Below are 24,433 nucleotides of genomic sequence, written 5' to 3'. Positions count from 1 at the left end.
GGTGGGCAAGATAAAGGAAAATCCCAAGGCATTTTATAAGTATATTAAGGGCAAGAGGATAACCAGGGAAAGAGTAGGGCCCATTAGGGACCAACGTGGCAATCTGTATGTGGAGCCGGAGGATGTAAGCGAGGTTTTGGTTGGTTACTTTTCTTCTGTGTTCACTATGGAGAAGGACGATGTTGGTGTAGAGATCAGGGAGGCGGATTGTGATATACGTGAACAAATTAGCATTGAACGGGAGGAGGTGTTAGCGGTTTTAGCGGGCTCAAAAGTGGATAAATCATCAGGCCCAAATGAGATGTATTCCAGGCTGCTATGTGTGGCAAGGGAGGAGATTGCAGGGTCTCTGACACAAATTTTCAAATCCTCTCTGGCCACAGGAGAGGTGCCAGAGGACTGGAGGACGGTGAATGTGGTACCATTATTCAAGAAGGGGAGCAGGGATAAACCAGGTAATTACAGGCCAGTGAGTCTAACATCAGTGGTAAGAAAACTATTGGGAAAAAATTCTGAGGGACAGGATTAATCTCCACTTGGAGAGGCAGGGATCAATCAGGGATAGTCAGTATGGCTTTGTCAGGGGGAGATCGTGTCTAACAAATTTGATTGAATTTTGTGAGGTGGTGATTAGGCATGTAGATGAGGTTAAAGCAGTTGATGTAGTCTACATGGACTTCAGTAAGGCTTTGATAAGGTCCCACATGGGAGATTGGTCAAGAAGGTAAGAGTCCATGGGATCCAGAGCAATTTGGCAAATTGGATCCAAAATTGGCTTATTGGCAGGAGGCAGAGGGTGATGGTCGAGGGTTGTTTTTGCGATTGAAAGCCTGTGACCAGTGGTGTACGCAGGGATTGGTGCAGGGACCCTTGCTGTTTGCAGTGTACATTAATGATTTAGATGTGAATATAGGTGATATGATTAGTAAGTTCGCAGATGACATGAAAATTGGTGGGTGTCGTAAATAGTGAGGAGGAAAGCCTTGGATTATGGACGATATAGATGGGTTGGTAAGGTGGGCAGAGCAGTGGCAGATAAAATTTAATTCTGAGAAGTGTGAGGTGATGCATTTTGGGAGGACTAACAAGGCAAGAGAATATACAATAGATGAAATGACCACAGGAAGTACAGAGGGACATTGGTATACTTGTCCATTGAACACCGAAGGCAGCAGCACAGGTGGAAAAGGTGGTTAGGAAGACATATGGGATAGTTGCCTTTATTAGCCGAGGCATAGAATATAAGAGCAGGGAGGTTATGATGGAGTTGTATAAAATGCTCGTTCGGCCACAGCTGGAGTACTGTGTACAGTTCTGGTCGCCACACTATGGGAAGGATGTGATTGCACTGGAGAGGTTGCAAAGGAGATTCACCAGGATGTTGCCTGAGCTGGAACATTTCAGCTGTGAAGAGAGACTGGATAGGCCATGGTTGTTTTCCTTAGAACAGAGAAGGCCGAGGGGGGACCTGATTGAGGTATAAAAAATTATGAGTGGCATGGATACGGTAGATAGGAAGAAACTTTTTTTCCCTTAGCAGAGGTGTCAATAACCAGGGGGCATGGATTTAAGGTAAGGGGCAAGAGGTTGAGCGGGGAATTGAGGAAAAACCTTTTCTCCCAGAGAGGGGTTGGAATCTGGAACACACTGCTTGAAGGGGCGGTAGAGGCAGGAACCCTCACAACATTTAAGAATAATTTAGATAAGCACTTGAAATGCCATAGCATACAAGTCTACAGGCCAAGTGCTAGAAAATAGGATTAGAAAAGATAGGTGCTTGATGGCTGACATGGACACGATGGGCTGAAGGGCCTGTTTCTATGCTGTATAACTCTGACTCTATGACTAACCTCAGCTACAATTTAAATACATATAGAACTGGCACGTGGTTCCAGTTTCAAAGTTACAGAATTAACCTCAATAATGTACTCTGAGATTCAGGTTAAATACCAGCTAAATATTTACACGTTATGAGTTTAGAAGTTGCAGTATTAATTCCCATAATGTATTTATTTTTATTTAGAGATTCAGCATTGAAACAGGCCTATCGGCCCACCGGGTCTGTGCCGACCAACAACCACCCATTTATATTAATCCTACATTAATCCCATACTCCCTACCACATCCCCACCATTCTCCAACCACCGACCTACACTTAGGGAAATTTACAATGGCCAATTTACTGATCAACCTGCAAGTCTTTGGCTGTGGGAGGAAACCGGAGCACGCGGCGGAAACCCACGCGGTCACAGGGTGGACTTGCAAACTCCACACAGGCAGTACCCAGAACTGAACCCGGGTCACTGGAGCTGTGAGGCTGCGGTGCTAACCACTGCATCACCCACATTTGGACACTAGTCCATATCTCAACTGCATAATCAGATTGAGAGATTATGAAAAACAGTATAACCTAAGATACAAACTCAGATTCCAGTTTAAAACTTATCTGGATTGTGGAACTAAAAGATACAATATAAATTTGATTTGTCTAGTGAGCTATAAGTTTTCTACCAGTCCAAAAACCACATATAGTGTCAGATGGAAGATACTGTACAGTTCCAGATGTATAGGGTCATTTTACATGCAAGTCCAAAATTCTCACTGTCCGACTGAATGACACTGATCAAATTGCTTCGTACAGTCTGAGTTACACTTGCACACCAATCCGGTATTAGATTGTAGGATACATTATCTTTCACTATTGTGTTCACAGTGACAGATATTTAATAACAAGCAAAACCTCAAACGTATTGTCTGCTTAAAACCGACCACATCAGTGGCCTGTTGCTGTGCTGACATTTTATGTAGAATGAATCCAGACTTGCAAACAGTCCCAGGGACAGAAGATTATATAATGAATCCCATACTCATACAGAGTACCAGACACTGCCAGATAGAGAGTGATGCTGAAACACATGCTCAGTGCCAGGTGCTGAACGGCATCGGTTGATGACTGCACTCACTCACAATTCCTCAGCCTGAGTCATCTAAAGCAATCTAACACACAAATAGTAGCACTGAGAGATTGAGAAAGAGTCCAAAACTCACATGGAGCACTCGATGCTGACAGATACAAACTGAAGACTATACACACATGGATCTAGGATGAGCTAACTCACAGGAAACAGAGAGTGGGGATAAATTGGGCATTTTCATTTTCGCAATCTAACTAATGGAGTGCCACAGTGATCAGTGCTGGTGCCTCAACTATGTATGGTCTATATTAATAACTTACATGAAGCGATCAAGTGTATTGTTGCCAAATTTATGGATGTGACAAAGATCGATAGGAAAGAAAGTTATGAAGAGGATAAAGTGTCTGCAAAGAGATATAGATAGGTTAAGTCAATGGGCAAAAGTTTGGCAGCTGGAGTATAATGTGGGAAAATGTGAGGTTGTCTAATTTGGCAGGAAGAATAGAAAAAAAGAATATTACTTACATAGAGAGAGACTGCAGAATGCTGCTGTACCAAGGGATCTGGGTGCCAGGTACATGAATTACAAAAAGTTAGCATGAAGGTATAGCAAGTAATTAGGAAGGAAAATGGAATGTTGGCATTTTTAGCAAGGGGAATGGAGTATAAAAGTAGGGAAGTTTTACTATAACTGTCTAGGGCATTAGTGACAACCCAACTAAAGGACTCCATACAGTTTTGGTCTCCTTACTTAAGGAGGGATATACTTGCATTGGAATCAACTCAAATAAGGTTCACTAGGCTGATTTCTGTGATGAAGGATTGCCTTATGAGACAATGTTGAGCAGGTTGGGCCTATACCCACTGTAGTTAGAAGATTGAGAGGTGATCTTATTGAAACCTATAAGATTCTCAGTGGGCTGGACAGGTAGATGCTGAGAGGATGTTTCTCCTTGTGGGGGAATGTAGGGGCGAGAGTTTCAAGCTAAGTGGTCTTCCATTCAAGAAGGAGATGAAGAGGAATTTCTTCTCTCAGAGGGTTGTTCATCTTTGGAATTCTGTTCCCCAGAGGACTGTGGAGGCTGAGTCATTGAATCAAGGCTCTGTTCGACAAATTTTTGATCTACATGGGAATCAATGGTTGGGAATCAATGGTTATGGGCGCAGGCAGGAAGGTGAAATTAAGGTCACAATCAGAAGAGCCATGATCTTATCGAATGGCAGAGCAGGCTTGATGGGTCAAATGGTCTATCTCTGCTCCTATTTCGTATCTTATTATATTCTTACACACACGTGTACACACACACACACAACCAGTGTGTGGCAGATCCAGAATTCATCTCACTTTCATACACAATACCAGTGACTGAAAGGTACAGAATCAATCCCACAGATGCATACAGTACCACCGACAAGTACAGGATGAATCCCATGCTCACACACACCACGAGGTATTAAAAGATACATGTGATTCCCACTCGCACATGACAATATGAGACGGAGTTACAGAATGATTTCCACATTCACATAGAGCACCACTGACTGCTGATCAATTCATCCCACAATCTCACACACTACCAGAGGTTGAGAGATACAAAATTAATCCCACACTCCGATGTAGTAGCAAAGACTGACACATACAAAATCAATCACAAACACTCCTACAGTACCACTGGCAGATTCAGTAACTGCCAAAATTACCAGAGACTGACAAATAAATCTTGAACTCCTACATATTGTGAGATGCTGACACAGATAGCTTGAATTCCACACATACAGAACCACTGACAGATTCAGAGTCAGTCCCAAATTCACGTACCATCCCAGAGACTGACAGATACAGAATGGATGTCATACTCAAACACAGTACCAGAGTCTGACAGATAGATAAGGAATCCATACAGCACCAGAGACCGAGAGCTACCGAATTACATAACATGTGCAAACACAGTACCACAGACTAAAAGCAGTGGAATTAATTGCACATTCACATGCAATAGCAGAGACACAACGACAGAGAATCATCAATAAGTGTCCTCCCACCAACAGCCAGGACATTTCCAGGGAGCTGTACACAGGGAGCGGCTCTTTCAATATCAACTGGGGCCGGAGGATCTTCGTGAAATATCCTTCCTGATTGCAGGAAGGGTGTTTGTGATTGGTTGCAAATGTTTATTCTGATTGGATGAGGAAAAACACCAATTAGAGAATTACAGTTAAAAAACCTTTATGACATCACTCCCAATCACCCAATCACAATCTTTACTTTCCCCCCATCCCTCATTAGCATAGAGCTGTGGGATTGTCTATTTAATCCGCACTCGGAAGGGGTTTGGTTTATTTCTGTGTCTGAAATTGAATCTGAAGATGCCTGAAAAGAAGAAAGCAGCTCCGAAGAAGGGCGCCAAGAAAGCCTTAAATAAACCGTCAGCAAAGGGCGGCAAGAAGCGGAGAAAGTCGAGGAAGGAGAGTTACTCCATCTACATCTACAAAGTGATGAAGCAGGTTCACCCCGACACCGGCATCTCCTCCAAGGCCATGAGCATCATGAACTCGTTTGTGAACGATATTTTCGAGCGCATCGCGGGTGAGGCTTCCCGCCTGGCCCATTACAACAAGCGCAGCACCATCAGCTCCCGGGAGATCCAGACCGCCGTGCGCCTGCTGCTGCCCGGGGAGCTGGCCAAGCACGCCGTGTCGGAAGGGACAAAGGCGGTGACCAAGTACACCAGCTCCAAGTAAAACTGCACAATGGACTGAAAAACAGATCAAACACAGCGGCTCTTTTAAGAGCCACCCACAATCTCTCTGAAAAAGCTGCATCCGAACATCTCTATTAAATTATTTTAAAACAATGTATAACATAATAACGTTCCCACTGCTGTACCTGTGTCTTCTGTCCCATAAACTGTACACGGACACATAATCCGCTCATCCGCCTTCGCTTTTTTGCTAAAAGCTGTTATTATTGCACAGCTCCTCAATGACTGCATTAACAGCTGTTTTTAGCTGTAAAGGTCAGACCTTAGTCCCTTCACTCTATTCCTGAAATGTGAACTGATTCATCGTTTTATTCACAGCAACTCGCCGGAACAGGAACAGAGCAGATTGAGCAGATCCGGCTTCCTCTTTTCAGAGAAGGACACTGGGCTCTGATTGAAGACTAAACTGAGTGTTTTCCTTCAGGGAAATGCTATGAACAGGGATTTATTCCCAACTGGAACAGTTTGTAAACGATTGTAAAATGAACCACAATTTACACAACATTTTTAAACCGCGCTTGTGATTGGTGACGGAAAGAATTGAATAAAACAAAAAAAAGAGAAGGGATTTGAAATCTTTGACTAAGGATGACATTTATTTTAATCCGCTCTTTTCCGAGAATGAAATTGGCGGGCTTTGTGAAATTGACAAATTCTCTGCTTCTGGTAGTGTGGCGGGTAAATCCCGCCCTCTTCCGTTTGTCAGTGCCCTGATTGGTGAAGAATATAGGCAAATGAGGTGAATTAAGTACCGACCAAGGAGATGAGTTCTCAGTCTATAAGTACAGTAAATGCTGCGGAAAATAACCATTCTTCGTCAAGGTATTTGTGAGATTGTTGATATCGCACACCTACATGATGGACGTGCTTTCCAAAATGGGGTTTTGGGAGGGAATCTGCAATTGGATCCAACTGCTCTACACAAACATCAGTAGCGCAGTGTCAATCAACGGGTGGGAATCTGAAAGTTTCCCGATCAAATCTGGAGTCAGACAGGGCTGTCCTCTGTCCCCGGTCTTGTTTGTTTGCTGTATTGAACCCTTTGCTGAGTCTATTAGGAAGGATGCGAGCATAAGAGGGGTGACAATCCCAGGCAGCGGAGGCACTCAGGTCAAAACCTCCCTGTACATGGATGACGTCGCCGTCTTCTGCTCGGATCCGCTGTCCATGTGCAGACTGATGAGCATCTGTGACCAGTTCGAACTGGCCTCGGGAGCCAAAGTTAACCACGGCAAGAGCGAGGCCATGTTCCTTGGGAACTGGGCTGAACGATCCTTTGTCCCCTTCACCGTCAGGTCAGATTACCTGAAGGTGCTGGGGATATGGTTCGGAAGGGCCGGGGCGTGCACCAAAGCATGGGAGGAGCGAGTAGCCAAGGTACGACAAAAGTTGGGCATGTGGGGGCAGCGATCTCTCTCCATTGTGGATAAGAACCTGGTCATCAGGTGCGAGGCGCTCACGTTGTTGCTCTACGTGGCGCAGGTCTGGCCCATACCCCACTCCTGCGCCGTGGCAGTCACCCGAGCCATTTTCCGCTTCGTCTGGGGATCTAAAATGGACCGGGTCCAGAGGGACACGATGTTCAAATCTCTGGACAAGGGCGGGAAAAATGTACCCAACGTGGCCCTCATCCTGATGACCAACTTCGTGTGCGGCTGCATCAAGCTATGTGTAGATCCCCAGTACGCAAACTCCAAGTGTCACTACGTGCTGAGGTTCTATCTGTCCCCGGTGTTGCGAAGGATGGGCCTGGTCACATTGCCGCGGAACGCACCATGCAGTTGGGCGGCGCCGTACCACCTATCCTTCGTGGAGCAGTTTCTGTGGAAAAACACCTTTGACCACCGGTCCATCAGGCAGTGGTCTGCACGGAATGTCCTCAAGGCCCTACGGGAAAAGGAAATGGTGGATCCTGTCGGATGGTTCCCCGAGCAGACCGTCAAAGTCATTTGGCGGAATGCCTCATCACCAGAACTTTCAAACAAGCACCAAGACGTAGCTTGGCTGGTGGTGAGAAGGGCCCTCCCCGTCAGATCCTTCATGCACACCCGAAGTCTCGCCCCCTCCGCACAGTGCCCCCGCGTTGGCTGTGGTGGGGAAGAGACGGTCGCCCACCTCCTCCTGGAATGTGCCTTTGCAAAGCAGGTGTGGAAAGAGATGCAGTGGTTTTTGTCAAGGTTCATCCCAAGCAGCTCTGTAACACAGGAGTCTGTGCTCTACGGGCTGTTCCCAGGGACGCACACTGAGACAAACATCACTGTTGCTGGAGGACTATCAATTCGGTGAAAGACGCCCTTTGGTCTGCCCGAAACTTGCTGGTCTTCCAGCGCAAAGAGTTGTCCACCACCGAATGTTGCAGACTGGCACATTCCAAGGTCCAGGACTACGTGCTGAGGGACGACCTAAAGCTTGGGGCAGCCGCAGCAAAGGCTCAATGGGGAAAGACCACAGTGTAAGGTTCCCCCACCAAGCTGGACTGAGGGGCTGGAACCATGGGAAGCCCCTCGAACTGTATCGTTAATATTCTCAATTGCTGTAAATGTAAAACTGTAATTGACATGACAATTGTGAAACGGAAGGGTTGGGAAGAAACTCATGACATTATTGAAAGAAACTGATCTCTTTTGCAATGTTTGTATTTTTTCGTGCTGTTTGGAAACTGTTTGGCAATGTAATTTTTACACATTTTTATGAATAAAGTATATTATGAAAATAAAAAAAAAAGGAAGAGGAAAGACCAGCGGGAAAGCTCGGGCCAAGGCCAAGTCTCGCTCCTCCCGGGCTGGACTGCAGTTCCCAGTGGGCCGTGTTCACAGACTCCTGAGAAAGGGTAACTATGCTGAGCGTGTGGGTGCCGGAGCCCCGGTCTATCTGGCTGCTGTGCTCGAGTATCTGACCGCTGAAATCCTTGAGCTGGCCGGGAACGCGGCCCGGGACAACAAGAAGAGCCGCATCATCCCCAGACACCTGCAGCTGGCCGTCCGCAACGACGAGGAGCTCAACAAGCTGCTGGGAGGAGTGACCATCGCTCAGGGTGGGGTGCTGCCTAATATCCAGGCCGTGCTGCTGCCCAAGAAAACCAGTGCTCAGAGCTCCCAGAAAAAGTAAAGCGGCCAAAATATCATCTAATAAACCAAAGGCTCTTTTCAGAGCCACCCACAGTCTCTGTGAAAGGGCTGGTTACTGTCAGGAGGGAATCAGAGATGGAGTTATTGTAACAGTGGATTGACCTGTTTCGCATGCAGACAGTTTCAATTCTGTTTTTTCTCTCTCTCCGGCTTCTCAATGAGAATTTGCTCCCGGAGCAGAGTAAATGCAGGAAGAGGCCATTCTCGGGCTGTATGTTTCTCTCCTAACCTGATCTGTTCAGACCGCACTGTTCCCAGAGGACGGAATCTGAGAGTTGCTCACACACGGGAGCTGAGTCCATTGCAGTGCTTTAATATGTGCCTTCCCCCCCGGCCCTCCCTATTCTCCGGACACAAAGCTGTCTACTCCCCCGGCGGCGGGAGAGTCGGGGATTCTCTCCCCGCAGTGTCAGGGTTTGCAACCCCGGGGAACTGGCGGTTCGAGTCAGTGTGACCGAGCTGCCTTACATGTCCTGTGTACCGATCTCCAAGGGATTCAACTATTAGCGAACTCATTGGGTAATGTTTGTAAATAACCCTCATGTGAACGGAGCTGGCTCCATTAATGCCTTCCAAATAAAACTGGGATCCATTTCTTTTCCCCAAATGTCAGCTAACGGATCCCAGGAGCAGGGTTGAGATTGTGCTGAACAGCAATGAGTCTCCGGTAATGCTGCTTTCTAAATTCCAGATCAGCTCTCAGTCCGACAGGCCTTTCGGGAAAGTGATGTGACAAAACAGAAACCATGTGACCGCCCCTCCAATCTAATGTGTTTGATGATGAACAGAGATGGAAGCTCTTTCCTTTGCTGATTTGGTGGCTCTGAAAAGAGCCCTTGTTACACTTGTTACTGAAGCCGGGTTTTCGGCGCGTTCCCCGCGGATGCGGCGGGCCAGCTGGATATCTTTGGGCATGATGGTGACTCGCTTGGCGTGGATGGCGCACAGGTTGGTGTCCTCAAAGAGCCCCACCAGGTAAGCCTCGCTGGCCTCCTCCAGGGCCATGACGGCCGAGCTCTGGAAGCGCAGGTCTGTCTTGAAGTCCTGAGCGATCTCTCTGACCAGGCGCTGGAAGGGCAGTTTGCGGATGAGGAGCTCAGTGGATTTCTGGTAGCGGCGGATCTCCCTCAGAGCCACACTGCCGGGTCTGTAGCGATGAGGCTTCTTTACTCCACCCGTGGCTGGAGCGCTCTTCCGGGCCGCTTTGGTAGCCAGCTGTTTGCGAGGAGCTTTCCCTCCGGTCGATTTACGCGCTGTCTGCTTTGTCCGGGCCATTTTCTCAACGGATTCTGCACAATCTGAGACACACAGACTGTTAATACTGAATCTGCTGCACATCCGCCTTTTTAAACTCTGTGAGGAACCGCCCTGAGCAGTAATTGGCTGGAACCCGACGCCCAGTCAGTTTTAACCAAACCCCGATAATAAACAGAAACACAGGAAGCTATTGCCTCCGATTGGTCGATTATTACTGATTACTCAATTTAAAAAAAACCGCCAATATCAGTGCCGGAAACAACGGTTTTGACAAAGGAGAAATTTGCTTTAATTCATCTTATGAACATGATCAGAACATTTCAATGATATTTGTCAGCAAAGATCTTTTACAGCAAAGATTTTAAACTCTTTCTCTTGTATTATTCCACACATTGTCACAAGTTCCAGATACACTTTTCCAATCTGGTATCTATTCGGGTTTATTCTCCGTCCTTTTTGAAACAGTCTGGAAGCGGCGGCAGAAAGTCTCTTTCACAGCATTCTGCAAACGAATACATTTCAGGTCAATCTTTGTCAAGATACCGAATCACTGATTCTAGATTGAACCTATTTGTGGGAGACAAAAGCGGAGAGAAAGTGTTTTATTGTCAGGAGTTGAAATGTGAGACTGAGGTTTCCTACAACAGCGGGGTTTCCAGATAATGTACTTATTAATTATTGAGGCCAAGCTTGAACAAGGGAAACAAGTGACTGAGAACTGATCTGTCAGCTTTTATTAGCGGAATACAGGAAAGGGGCCGAATATGAACGCGTCTGAAATCAAAGCGCACTTGCGGTCAGTGGTCAGTAATTAATTTACACGGCATCATTAAGTAGAGACACAAAGATCTCACAGACAGTGAAAGTGAATCACCCAAATATACCTGGGATAAAACAGAGATCACAAAGGCAATTAGAAAGTTCCAGACTTTTCATATATAAGAAACAAAACAAATCGATACCATAGAGATGAAGTTGTAGCTTTTTCAGAGAGATTGTGGGTGGCTCTTAAAAGAGCCGTTGTGTTTGGGATGTTTTTCAGTCCATTGTGCAGTTTTACTTGGAGCTGGTGTACTTGGTCACCGCCTTTGTCCCTTCCGACACGGCATGCTTGGCCAGCTCCCCGGGCAGCAGCAGGCGCACGGCGGTCTGGGTCTCCCGGGAGCTGATGGTTCTGCTCTTGTTGCAATGGGCCAGGCGGGAAGCCTCACCCGCGATGCGCCCGAAAATATCGTTCACAAACGAGTTCATGATGCTCATGGCCTTGGAGGAGATGCCGGTGTCGGGGTGAACCTGCTTCATCACTTTGTAGATGGAGATGGAGTAACTCTCCTTCCTCGACTTTCTCCGCCTCTTGCCGCCCTTTGCTGATGGTTTACTTAAGGTTTTCTTGGCGCCCTTCTTAGGAGCTGCTTTCTTCTTTCTTTTTTCCAAAATATACTTTATTCATAAAAATCTATAAAAATTACATTGCCAAACAGTTTCCAAACAGCACCAAAAAATACAAACATTGCAAGGGAGATCAGTTTCCTTCAATACTGTCATGAGTTTCTTCCCAACCCTTCCGTTTCACAATTGTCATGTCAATTACAGTTTTACATTTACAGCAATTGAGAATATTAACGATACAGTTCGAGGGGTTTCCCATTGATCCAGCTCCTCAGTCCAGCTTGGTGGGGGAACCTTACACTGTGGTCTTTCCCCATTGAGCCTTTGCTGCGGCTGCCCCAAGCTTTAGTGCGTCCCTCAGCACGTAGTCCTGGACCTTGGAATGTGCCAGTCTGCAACATTCGGTGGTGGACAACTCTTTGCGCTGGAAGACCAGCAAGTTTCGGGCAGACCAAAGGGCGTCTTTCACCGAATTGATAGTCCTCCAGCAGCAGATGATGTTTGTCTCGGTGTGCGTCCCTGGGAACAGCCCGCAGAGCACAGACTCCTGTGTTACAGAGGTGCTTGGGATGAACCTTGACAAAAACCACTGCATCTCTTTCCACACCTGCTTTGCAAAGGCACATTCCAGGAGGAGGTGGGCGACCGTCTCTTCCCCACCACAGCCAACGCGGGGGCACTCTGCGGAGGGGGCGAGACTTCGGGTGTGCATGAAGGATCTGACGGGGAGGGCCCTTCTCACCACCAGCCAAGCTACGTCTTGGTGCTTGTTTGAATGTTCTGGTGATGAGGCATTCCGCCAAATGACTTTGACGGTCTGCTCGGGGAACCATCCGACAGGATCCACCGTTTCCTTTTCCCGTAGGGCCTTGAGGACATTCCGTGCAGACCACTGCCTGATGGACCGGTGGTCAAAGGTGTTTTTCCGCAGAAACTGCTCCACGAAGGATAGGTGGTACGGCGCCGCCCAACTGCATGGTGCATTCCGCGGCAATGTGACCAGGCCCATCCTTCGCAACACCGGGGACAGATAGAACCTCAGCACGTAGTGACACTTGGAGTTTGCGTACTGGGGATCTACACACAGCTTGATGCAGCCGCACACGAAGGTGGTCATCAGGATGAGGGCCACGTTGGGTACATTTTTCCCGCCCTTGTCCAGAGATTTGAACATCGTGTCCCTCCGGACCCGATCCATTTTAGATCCCCAGACGAAGCGGAAAATGGCTCGGGTGACTGCCACGGCGCAGGAGTGGGGTATAGGCCAGACCTGCGCCATGTAGAGCAACAACGTGAGCGCCTCGCACCTGATGACCAGGTTCTTACCCACAATGGAGAGAGATCGCTGCCCCCACATGCCCAACGTTTGTCGTACCTTGGCTACTCGCTCCTCCCATGTTTTGGTGCACGCCCCGGCCCTTCCGAACCATATCCCCAGCACCTTCAGGTAATCTGACCTGACGGTGAAGGGGACAAAGGATCGGTCAGCCCAGTTGCCAAAGAACATGGCCTCGCTCTTGCCGTGGTTAACTTTGGCTCCCGAGGCCAGTTCGAACTGGTCGCAGATGCTCATTAGTCTGCGCACGGACAGCGGATCCGAGCAGAAAACGGCGACGTCATCCATGTACAGGGAGGTATTGACCTGAGTGCCTCCGCTGCCTGGGATTGTCACCCCTCTTATGCTCGCATCCTTCCTCATCGACTCAGCAAAGTGTTCAATACAGCAAACAAACTAGACCGGGGACAGAGGACAGCCCTGTCTGACTCCAGATTTGATCGGGAAACTTTCAGATTCCCACCCGTTGATTGAGACTGCGCTACTGATGTTTGTGTAGAGCTTTCTTCTTCTCCTCAACCATCTTCAGTTCCAATTTCAGACACAGAAATAAACCAAACCCCTTCCGAGTGCGGATTAAATAGACAATCCCACAGCTCTATGCTATTGACGGATGGGGGAAAGTAAAGATTGTGATTGGGTGATTGGAAGTGATGTCACAAAGGTTTTATATTGTAATTCTCTAATTGGTGTCTTTCCCCATCCAATCAGATTAAAGATTTGCAACCAATCACAAACACCCTACCTGCAATCAGGAAGTATATTTCATAAAGACTCTCTCCAAACCCAGTTTATATTGAAAGAGCCGCTGCCCGTGTAAACCTCCCTGGAAATGTCCTGGCTGTTGTTGGGAGGACACTTATGTGTCCTTGTGTCTCTGCTATTGTAGGTGAGTGTGCAGTTAATTCAATTATTTTACTCTCTTCTTTTGTGTTTGAGAGTGTTCTGTCATTCGGTAGCTCTCAGTGTCTGGTGCTGTATGGATTCATTCTGTATCTCTCAGACTCTGGTACTGTGTGTGAGTTTGACATCCATTCTGTCTCTCAGTCTCTGGTAATGTGAGTGTGAGGAGATGAGGTGGAGTGTTGGGGCGAGGATGATAGAAAAGAGCATTGGTGTGGTGACACAGCCTTGCTTGAGCCCAGTTTATATTAGCATTGGTTCAGTGGTAGGGCTGTTGGGAAGGATTACAGCTTGCATGTCCTCATGCAGTCATCGGAGGATGGTGACGAATTTCTCCAGGCAGCCAAATTTGAGGAGGACGTTCCATAATCCCTCCCAGTTGGTCGAGTCGAAGGCCTTTGTCAGGACAGAGAAGGCCATTTATAAAGGTTGCTGCTGCTCCCTACATTTTCTTGAAGTTGTCTTGCTGTGAAGATTATGTTCACTGTGTCTGTTGATGGACAGAATCCACATTGTGATTCCAGTAGGACGTCTTCAGCCACGGGGAGGAGGCAGTTGAGAAGGACTCTTGTGATGACCTTCCCTGTGGTGGACAGCAGGGATACCCCTCTGTAGTTAACACAGTCTGTCTTGTCACCTTTTTTTGAAGATGATCACAATTACGGCATCTCAGAGATCCCCTGTCATGCTCTCTTCCTTCCAGATGAGAGAAATGAGACCATGTATTTGTGTCAAGAGTGCTTCTCTGCCGTATTTTAGAATTTCGGCGGGAATTCCATATACGCAAGCGGCCTTATGGATTTTTAGCTGTCAGTTTGCCTTTTCAGTCACTGTCAGTCAGGAATTGTGCTGACAGCACGGTGGGTACCATGCATTGGAATGTAGTCAAGGACGGGGGCCCGTCATTTTACTTTTATTTTTAGTTCTTTTTTCTTTTTTACATATTTTACAATTTTCTTTCTTTTGTTCATTTCATTTCATTGTAGTTTGTTCAGTTTGCTTACCCACTGTTTGTTTTCATGTTTGTACTTGCTGCTGTTCAATCGTCAGTTCGTTAACACCCTATCTGTACTAATGCTTCGTCTTTCAACACACCATTAACATATTGTTTGCCTTTGCTCCATGACCTCTTGGTCAGCTATGTGGCCTTGTCCAATCTGCTCCTTCTCCTTTGTTATCTCTTGCCCCACCCCCGACTTACTTGCTTATAACCTTTGACATTTCTAATATTTGCCAGTTCCGAAGAAGGGTCACTGATCTGAAACGTTAACTCTGCTTCTCTTTCCACAGATGCTGCAAGACCTGCTGGGAAACGATTTAACATATGTTGCCTCCAGTCCAGATGCAAGGCTATTCCAACCTCTGTCATCGAGCTGCAGTATGCTGATGACGCTGGCATATGCACACCCTCAGAGGCCAAGCTTCAAACCCTTATCGATGCATTCACAGAGGCATATGAAATAATTGGCCTTAATCTAAACCTCCAGAAGACAAAGGTCCTCTACCAACCTGCTCCCTGACACTGCCCCCCGACTATCAAGATCCACGGCGAACCACTGGACAATGTGGATCACTGTTCATACCTTGGGGGCCTCCTGTCACCAAGGACAGATATCGACAATGACACTCAGCATCACCTCCAGTGTGTCAGGGCAGATTTCAGTCATCTGAGGAAAAGAATGTTTGATGACAAAGACCTCAAATCAGACACCAAGCTCTTGGTTGACATGGCTGCAGTGTTACCTGCCCTCCTGTATGTGTCAGAAACATAGATACTGTACAGCAGACATCCCAAAACCCTGGAGAGATATCACCAGTGGTGCCTCCGCAAGATCCTGCAAATTCAGTTGCAGGACAGGCGCTCCAATATCAGTGTCCTCTCTCAGGCCAACATCCTCAGTAACCAGACACTGGTCATGGTGAGTCAGTTATGTTGGGCAGGCTACATTATCCGCATGCCCGACACCAGAGTCCCAAAACAAGCTTTCTACTCTGAGCTCCGTCAGGGCAAGAGGCTACTAGGAGGGCAGAGCAAACGTTACAAGAATTTCCTTTCAACACTCCCTGAAAAAACGTGACATCTGCACTGATTCATGGGCATCTCTTGCCTGAGACCACCCAAAATGGAGAAGAAGCATCCACGAAGGTGCCAGCCAGTTCAAAATTCGTCGACATGCCCAGTAAGCAACCAAATGCAAACAGTGGAAGGAGTACTTGGAAATTGGAGAATCCCATTATCCCAACTCACCAAGCACCATCTGCCCCACCTGTGGCCGAGTGTCTGGATCCAGAATTGGACTATTCAGTTACCTAAGAACCCACAACCCTGGAGTGGAAGGAAGTCATCCTCCTTACCGAGGGATTGCCTAAGAAGAAGTTTAGTGTGACATCCATTCTGCATCTGTCAGTCTCTGGTATTGAGTATGAGTGTGGGATTCATTCATTATCTGTCGGTATCTGGTACTGTGTTTGAGTGCAGTTTTCAGGCTGTATCTATTGGTATCTTGTGTGTGAGTTTTGTATTCATCTGTATCTTTTAGCCTCTAACACATTATTTGAGTTTTGCAGTTATTCTGAACTGACCCTTGGTAATGTATGTGTGTTTGAGGTTGTTGGTTTACCTGTTAATCTGTTGTACTGTACATGAGTGTGAGATTCATTCTGTATAACTCTATCTCTGTTCCTGTTATGTGTGTGTGATTCATTCTGTATGCTCCATCGCTGGTATCACATATGTGTGTGTTATCAATTCCATTTCTGTTATTTCTGGTACTGCATGTGAGTGTTTACTTCATTCTGTAACGATCAGTCTCTGGCACTGTCTGCACGTTCTGGATCCATTTTGTAACGATCAGTCTCTCGCAGAGTGTGGATGTGGAATTAATTTTGTATCTCTCCATCTCTAGTGTCATGTGTAAATTTGGAATTCTTTCTGAATTGGTCATTGGCACCGGATCTGCCATTCTCTAGTACAGTTTGTGAATTTGGGATTCATTCTGTACCTGTCACTCACTAGTACTTTGTGAAAGTGAACGATACATTCTGTATCTGCCAGCCTCCGGTAGTGTGTGTGATTGTGGGATGAATTAATTAGCAGTCAGTGGTGCTCTATGTGAATGTGGAAATCATTCTGTAACTCAGTCTGATATTGTTCTGTGAGGGTGGGAATCACATGTATCTTTCAATTCCTGATGCTGTATGTGAGCATGGGATTCATTCTGTCCCTGTCGGTGGCACTGTATATAGCTGTGGGATTAATTCTGTACCTTTCAGTCTCTGGTATTTTGTACGAAAGTGGGATTAATTCTAGATCCGCCACACACTGGTTGAGTGTGTGTGTGTAAGAAGATAATAAGAGACAAAATAGGAACAGGAGAAGGCCATTTGGCCCATCGAGCCTGCTGCGCCATTCAGTAAGATCATAGCTGTTCTGATTGTGGCCTTAATTCCACTTTCCTGCCTGCGCCCATGACCATTGACTCCCTTGTAGGTCAAAAATCTATCTATCACAGCCTTGAATATATTCAATGACCCAGCCTCCACAATCCTCTGGAGAGCAGAATTCCAAAGATGAACAACCCTCTGAGAGTAGAAATTCCTCCTCATCTCCTTCTTGAATGGGAGACCACTTACCTTGAAACTGTGGCCCTTAATTCTACATTCCCCACAAGGAGAAACATCCTCTCAGCATCTACCTGTCCAGCAACTGAGAATCTTATAGGTTTCAAAAAGATCACCTCTCAATCTTCTAAACTCCAGTGAGTTTTGGCCCAACCTGCTCAACCTTTTCACATAAGATGGCACAGTAGCGGCGCAGTGGCCCAACCTGCTCAACCTTTTCACATAAGACGGCACAGCGGCATATAGGGCGGCACAGTGGTGCAGTGGTTAGCACCGCAGCCTCACAGTTCCAGGGACCAGGGTTCAATTCTGGGTACTGCCTGTGTGGAGTTTGCAAGTTCTCCCTGTGTCTGCGTGGGTTTCCTCCCACATGCCAAAGACTTGCAGGTTGATAGGTAAATTGGCCGTTAAAAATTGCCCCTAGTATAGGTATGTGGTAGGGAAATATAGGGACAGGTGGGGATGTGGTAGGAATATGGAATTAGTGTAGGATTAGTATGGATGGGTGGTTGATGGTCGGCACAGACTCGGTGGGCCGAAGGGCCTGTTTCAGTGCTGTATCTCTAAACTAAACTAAAAATGTCACTCAGCATCACCTCCAGTGTGTCAGCACAGCCTTGAGTTGTCTGAGGAAAAGAATGTTTGATGACAAAGACCTCAAATCAGACACAAACTCATGGTTGACATGGCTGCAGTGTTACCTGCCCTCCTGTATGTGTCGGAAACATCAACACTGTTCAGCAGACATCTCAAAACCCCGGAGAGATATCACCAGCGGTGCTTCCGCAAGATCCTGCAAATTCAGTGGCAGGACAGGCGCTTCCAATATCAGTGTCCTCTCTCAGGCCAACAACCCCAGTATCGAGACACTGTTCATGGCTAGTCAGTTATGTTGGGTGGGCCACATTATCCGCATGCCTGACACCAGACTTCCAAATCAAGCTTTTTACTCTGAGGTCCGTCAGGGCAAGAGACTACCAGGAGGGCAGAGGAAACGTTACAAGAATTTCCTTAAAGACTCCCTGAAAAATAAGTAACATCTCCACTGATTCGTGGGCATCTCTTACCTGAGACCACCCAAAATGGTGAAGAAGCAACCGTGAAGGTGCCAGCCAGTTTGAACAACGTCGGCATGCCCAGGTAGCAACCAAACGCAAACAGTGGGAGGAGTATTTGGAAATTCAAGTATCCCATTCATCCACCTCACCAAACACCATCTGCCCCACCTGTAGCCGAGTGTGTGGATCAAGAATTGGACTATTCAGTTACTTAAGGACACACAACCCTGTAGTGGAAGAAAGTCATCCTTGTTCCCAAGGGACTGCCTAAGAAGAAGTTTGAGTGTGACATCCATTCTGCATCTGTCAGTCTCTGGAATTATGTGCGAGTGTGGGATTCATTCTGTATCTGTTGGTCTCCAGTACTGTGTTTGAGTGTGGCTTTCAGGCTGTATCTTGTGTTTGAGCTTTGTATTCATCTGTATCTTTCAGCCTCTAACACATTAATTGAGTTTGTTAGTCATTCTGAACTGACCCTTGGTAATGTATGTGTGTTTGAGGTTGATATTTTACCTGTTAATCTGTTGTACTGTACATGAGTGTGAGATTCATACTGTATAACTCTATCTCTGTTCCAGAATGTGATTCATTCTGTATGCTCCATCGCTGGTATCACATATGTGTGTGTTATCAATTCCATTTCAGTCATCTCTGGTACTGTATGAGAGTGTTTAATTCATTCTGTAATTGTCAGTCTCAGGCACTGTCTGCAAGTTCTGGATCCACTTTGTAACTATCAGTCTCTCGCGGAGTGTGAATGTGGAATTAATTTTGTATCGGTCCATCTCGAATTTCATGTGTAAATTTGGGATTAATTCTGAATTGTCATTGGTACTGTATCTGTCATTCTCTCGGACAGTTTATGAATTTGGGATTCATTCTGTACCTGTCACTCAATTTGTGAAAGTGTGAGATAGATTCTGTATCTGTCAGCCTCTGTAATGTGTGTGATTGTGGGATGAATTAATTAGCCGTCAGTGGTGCACTATGTGAATGTGGAAATCATTCTGTAACTCAGTCTGATATTGTCCTGTGAGGGTGGGAATCACATGTATTTTTCAATCCCTGTTGCTGTGTGTGAGCATGGGATTCATTCTGCACCTGTCAGTGGTACTGCGTGCATCTGTGGGATTAATTCTATACCTTTCAGTCACTGCAATTGTGGATGAAAGTGGGATTCATTCTCGGTCCACCACACACTGGTTGAATGTGTGTGTGCAAGAAGATAAGAAGATACAAAATAGGAGCAGGGGAAGACCATTTGGCCCATCGAGCCTGCTCCGCCATTCAATAAGATCATAGCTGTTCTGATTGTGGCCTAAATTCCACTTTCCTGCCTGCGCCCAGAACCATTGACTCCCTTGTAGATCAAAAATCTGTCTGTCACAGCCTTGAATATATTCAATGACCCAGCCTCCACAGTCCTCTGGGGAACAGAATTCCAAAGATGAACAACCCTCTGAGAGAAGAAAATCCTCCTCATCTCCTTCTTGAATGGGAGACCACTTATCTTGAAACTGTGGTCCCTAATTCTACTTTTCCCCACAAGTAGAAATATCTTCTCAGCATCTCCCCGGCCAGCAACTGAGAATCTTGTAGGTTTCCAGAAGATCAACTCTCAATGTTCTAAACTCCAGTGAGTATAGGCCCAACTTGCTCAACTTTTTCTCATATGGCAATCCAACATCCCAGGAATCAGCCTAGTGAACCTTCTCTGAACTGATTCCAATGCAAGTATATCCCTCCTTAAGTAAGGAGACCAAAACTGTGTGGAGTTGGGATGTCACTAATGTCCTGTAAAGTTATAGCAAAACTTCTTTACTTTGATACTCCATTCCCCTTGCTAAAAATACCAACATTCCATTTGCCTTCCTAATTACTTGCTATACCTTCATGCTAACTTTTTTGTAATTCATGTACCTGGACACCCAGATTCCTTGGTACAGCAGCATTCTGCAGTCTGTCACTGTGCAAATAATATTCTGTTTTTCTATTCTACCTGCCTAAGTAGACAATCTCACATTTTCCCATATTATACTCCATCTGCCAAACGTTTGCCCACTGACTTAACCTATCTATATCTCTTTGCAGACACATTGTGTCCTCCTCACAACTTGCTTTCCTACCTATCTTTGTACCATCCATAAATTTGGCAACAGTACACTCAGTCCCTTCATGCAAGTTATTAATATAGATCATAAATAGTTGAGGCCCCAGCACTGTACCTGTGGCACTCCATTAGTTACAGTTTGCCAATCTGAAAATGCCCCATTTATCCCCACTCTGTTTTCTGTGAGTTAGCCAATCCTATATCCATGTGCGTGTAGTTTTCAGTTTGTATCTGTCAGTGCCTGGTACTCTATGTGAGTTTTGGACTCTTTCTCAATGTCGCAGTGCTACTATTTGTGTGTTAGATTGCTTTAGATGACTCAGGCTGCGATACTGTGAGGGAGTGCAGCAATCAACCTATACCTTTCAGCATCTGGCACTGAGCATGTGTATCAGAATCACTCTGTATCTGTCAGTATCTGGTACTCTGTGTGAGTGTGGGATTCATGATATAACCTTCCGTCCCTGGGACTGTTTGCAAGTCTGGATTCATTCTACATAAAATGTCAGCAATGCAACAGGCCACAGATGTGATAGGTTTTAAGCAGACAGTATGTTTGAGGTTTTACCTGATATTAAATATCTGTCACTGTAAACACAATAGTGAAAAATAATGTATCCTTCAATCTGATACAGGATTGGTGTGCAAGTGTAACTCAGGCTGTACGAATCAATTTGATCAGTGCCATTCAGTCTGAGGGAGAATCTTGGACTTGCATGTAAAATGAACTCAGTCTGGAATTGTACAGTATCTTCCAACTGACACAGTATGAGGTTTTAGGACTGGTATGTTATTTATAGCTCAGACTACACAAATCAAATTTATATTGTAACTTTTATTTTCATAATCCAGATGAGTTTTAATGTATATGTCTGGACACATTATGGCAATTATTACTCATAAACTCAGAACGTGTTGGGCTGGTATTTAACTTGAATCTCAGAGTATATTTTTATATTATTTAGAGATACAGCATTGAAACAGGCCCTTCGGCCCACTGAGTCTGTGCCAACCAACAACCACCCATTTATCCTAATCCTACATTAATCCCATATTCTCTACCACATCCCCACCATTCTCCTACCACCTACCTACACTGGGGGCAATTTACAATGGCCAATTAATCTATCAACCTGCAAGTCTTTGGAGGTGGGAGGAAACCGGAGCAGCCGGCGGAAACCCACGCAGATACAGGGAGAACTCGCAAACTCCACACAGGCAGTACCCAGAACTGAACCCGGGGGTCGCTGGAACTGTGAGGCTGCGGTGATAACCACTGTGCCGCCCATAAACACACATAATGCCTCCATTATTGAGGTTAATTCTGTAACTTTGAAACGGGAACCATAATTTGTAGCTGAGGTTGCACGATCGTGGGATTGGCACAGTGATAATTTGATAGTCGGTGAGAATTTGGACTGGGATTTATGAGTTGGGGTGACATGGAAACAACGTCTGTCTCTCCTGCTCTGTTTGATTGAGGGATTGAAAATGTGTCTCTGGATCTATTTCTGCTGTCTGAGACTGTGGAACTGATGACCTGTCTGTGCGTCTGCGCTCTGTGAGTGATAATGTACGGACTGTATGAGAAGGAGCTGGTGACACTCTTCCTTGTAACTTGGGTGGAGGAAACATCACATTTATTCCGGTTCATTCAATTATTTGCCTGTTTGAACAAAAGTATGTTTATAACTGAAATACAGGGAAGGTAGAACATACAGGATTTTAAAGAATTTAATCTCTCAAATAATAATGAACGCCCACAAAGGAAGCCCAGCCATACAAATATTATCATTGTTTGACTGCACTGCAGTAACAGGTTCTTCCCATTCCGTCTCCTTTCCCTGTCCACACACAGCCCGAAAATGGCCTCTCCCTTCCCCCACTCACTCCATGTTCCGGGACCAGTTACTGCTCCATTCCACCTCTTATAAACAGCCCCCGCCTCCGCCTGAACTTGCCCCGGACTCGATGCTGATCTCTGAGTCTATCTGCGGACACGCTCCCAAAGCGATGTGCTGCTGGAAGGAGGCTGCTGTTTGCTCCCTTCCCCCGGGACTGGGATCTCTCCATTCGCGGCTGTTTTCAACCATCTTCTTCCGCTCACAGGCAGTGCTGGGGGAGGGGAGCGCAGGCGCAGATTTCTGCAACAATTCAGCAAACAGAAACATGGAAAATTTCCGGCGCAGAATGAGGCCATTCGGCCCATCATGTCCGTGCCAGCGCAAAGAGAGCGATCCAGCCTCATCCCACAGTTTCTTGTTATTGGACAGTGAAGTGTGGAAACAGATGCGGACAGTCAGGATGTGGGGAGTTACACAAAGAGAATCTATTATCGGCACCAGGTGAGAAGTGTGAAGGACACATTTTAAACAGCGGCTGTTTGGTTTCGCTTGAACGGTTAGACCATGGGAGCGGGAACTGGAAATCTGACCTGTGTAAAAGTTCCTGTTCCGTCGGTCAGTCCCATTCATGTCCCAGTGGATTGTTTCTGGATGTCATTTAATTGTTGTAAAATGGCCAAAGCCCCTGGTATGCAGTAGCTGGGGGCTGCAGGACTGCAGTGGAATCAGACACTGACTCTGTTTGCATTGCTGGGTTTCCTTTGTGATTGTTCACAATGATTATTAATTGAAAAATTGTTTTGGTCACTTTTGTATCTTCTACCACATCTCTTCCTGAATTATAATAAATACTTTTTTCTTTCCATAGGCAAATACTTGAAGGAAGCAGAATAAATGCAGTGATTCCTCGACACAAGAGGAAGTGCAGCCAGCTCCTCACACACAGTAAGTACAGTATCACTCACAGAGAGCAGAGACATCAATTCCACAATTACCGCCAGCAGAAGTAGTCAGACCGGCACTGATCCCAAGTTCCAGAAACATTTATTCAATCCAACAGTCACTCAGAGCAGGAAAGACTGAAGTTGTCTCCATTTCACCCCAACTGACCAGGAGATACATCAATCCCAGTCCAAAATCACACCCACTATCAGATTGCAAGGCACTGTGTCACTCTCACAAGAGTGCAGCCTGAACTACAAATTCAATGTCAGATACAGCAGACAAACAGAACCTGATTGTAAAGTACAGAATTTATCCCAATAATGTACCCAGACTGCAGACTGAGCTCCATGTTACACATCACTCCACAAATCTCACAAATGGTCAGAGCGGAAGACACAGTATTAATTCCATTACTGCAAACTGAATGAACTTGACCATTACATACCAGGACATAAAACATATTGTAAGATGAAAGGACACAGACCTGAAATGTTAATTCTGTTTCTCTCTCCACATACGCTGCCTGAACTGCTAAGTATTTCCAGCAATTTTGTTTTTTTTAATTTCAGATTTGCAGCATCTGCAGAATTTTGCTTTTATTTTAGAGTTAAAGAAACATTGCCTTGTGAGGTGAGAGTGACTGCCCTTGATATCAAGGCAGCTATTGACCATGTATGGCATCAAGGAGCCCAAGCAAAACTGGAGTAAATGGGAATTGGGCAAAACTCTCTGCTGGTTGGAGTCATACCTAGCACAAAGGAAGATGGCTGTGGTTGTTCAGGTCAATCATCTCAGTCTCAGGACATTACAGCTGGAATTCCTAAGGCTCATGTTCTGGGCCCAAACATCTTCAGCTGCTTCATCAATGACCTTCCCTCCATCACAAGGCTGAAAGTGGGGATGTTCACTGATGATTGTGCAATGTTCAGCACCATTCATGACTCCTCAGATACTGAAGCAGCCAGAACCCAGATGCAGCAAGACCTGGACAACATCCAGGCTTAGGCTGATAAGTGTCAAGTAACATTCACGTCACATAACAAATGAAAAAAGTGAGGAAATAGTGAAGGGCTTTTATGGAATACACGGAGACATGTTTCCACTTGTGGTGGTGTCTGAAACAAGAGCCAAAAATATAAAATCATCATTCCTAAAGCCAATGAGG

General features: G+C 46.0%; 2 protein-coding genes across 2 annotated transcripts; one reads left to right on the top strand and one right to left on the bottom strand.

Annotated features, from left to right (window-relative positions):
* Positions 1-5,282: 5,282 nt before the first annotated feature.
* Positions 5,283-5,657, top strand: LOC137365854 (histone H2B 1/2-like). The gene has a single exon (XM_068028097.1). It carries the CDS (start codon positions 5,283-5,285, stop codon positions 5,655-5,657), a length of 375 nt encoding a protein of 124 aa, XP_067884198.1.
* A 514-nt stretch (positions 5,658-6,171) lies between these two features.
* On the bottom strand, positions 6,172-10,116 carry LOC137365875 (histone H3-like). Its single transcript, XM_068028118.1, has 2 exons — positions 9,649-10,116; positions 6,172-6,387 (listed from the first exon to the last, which is right to left on the bottom strand). The coding sequence occupies exons 1-2, from the start codon at positions 10,078-10,080 to the stop codon at positions 6,172-6,174; spliced, it is 648 nt and encodes a 215-aa protein (XP_067884219.1). The 5' UTR covers positions 10,081-10,116.
* Positions 10,117-24,433: the final 14,317 nt, after the last annotated feature.

This window comes from Heterodontus francisci, unplaced genomic scaffold, assembly GCF_036365525.1.
Source record: "Heterodontus francisci isolate sHetFra1 unplaced genomic scaffold, sHetFra1.hap1 HAP1_SCAFFOLD_58, whole genome shotgun sequence".
Taxonomy (NCBI): Eukaryota; Metazoa; Chordata; class Chondrichthyes; order Heterodontiformes; family Heterodontidae; genus Heterodontus; species Heterodontus francisci.
Note: the sequence above shows the minus strand (reverse complement) of the source record. Positions and strands in the feature narration are given on the sequence as shown.

Excerpts from the sequence above, each read along its gene's own strand:
- LOC137365854 (XM_068028097.1), top strand. The coding sequence starts at position 5,283 with ATGCCTGAAAAGAAGAAAGCAGCTCCGAAGAAGGGCGCCAAGAAAGCC.
- LOC137365875 (XM_068028118.1), bottom strand. The coding sequence starts at position 10,080 with ATGGCCCGGACAAAGCAGACAGCGCGTAAATCGACCGGAGGGAAAGCT. Across the intron at positions 6,388-9,648 it reads ACCCGGCTTCAGTAACAAGT|GGCACTGACAAACGGAAGAG; the intron begins GTAACAAGGGCT and ends TTCACCAATCAG.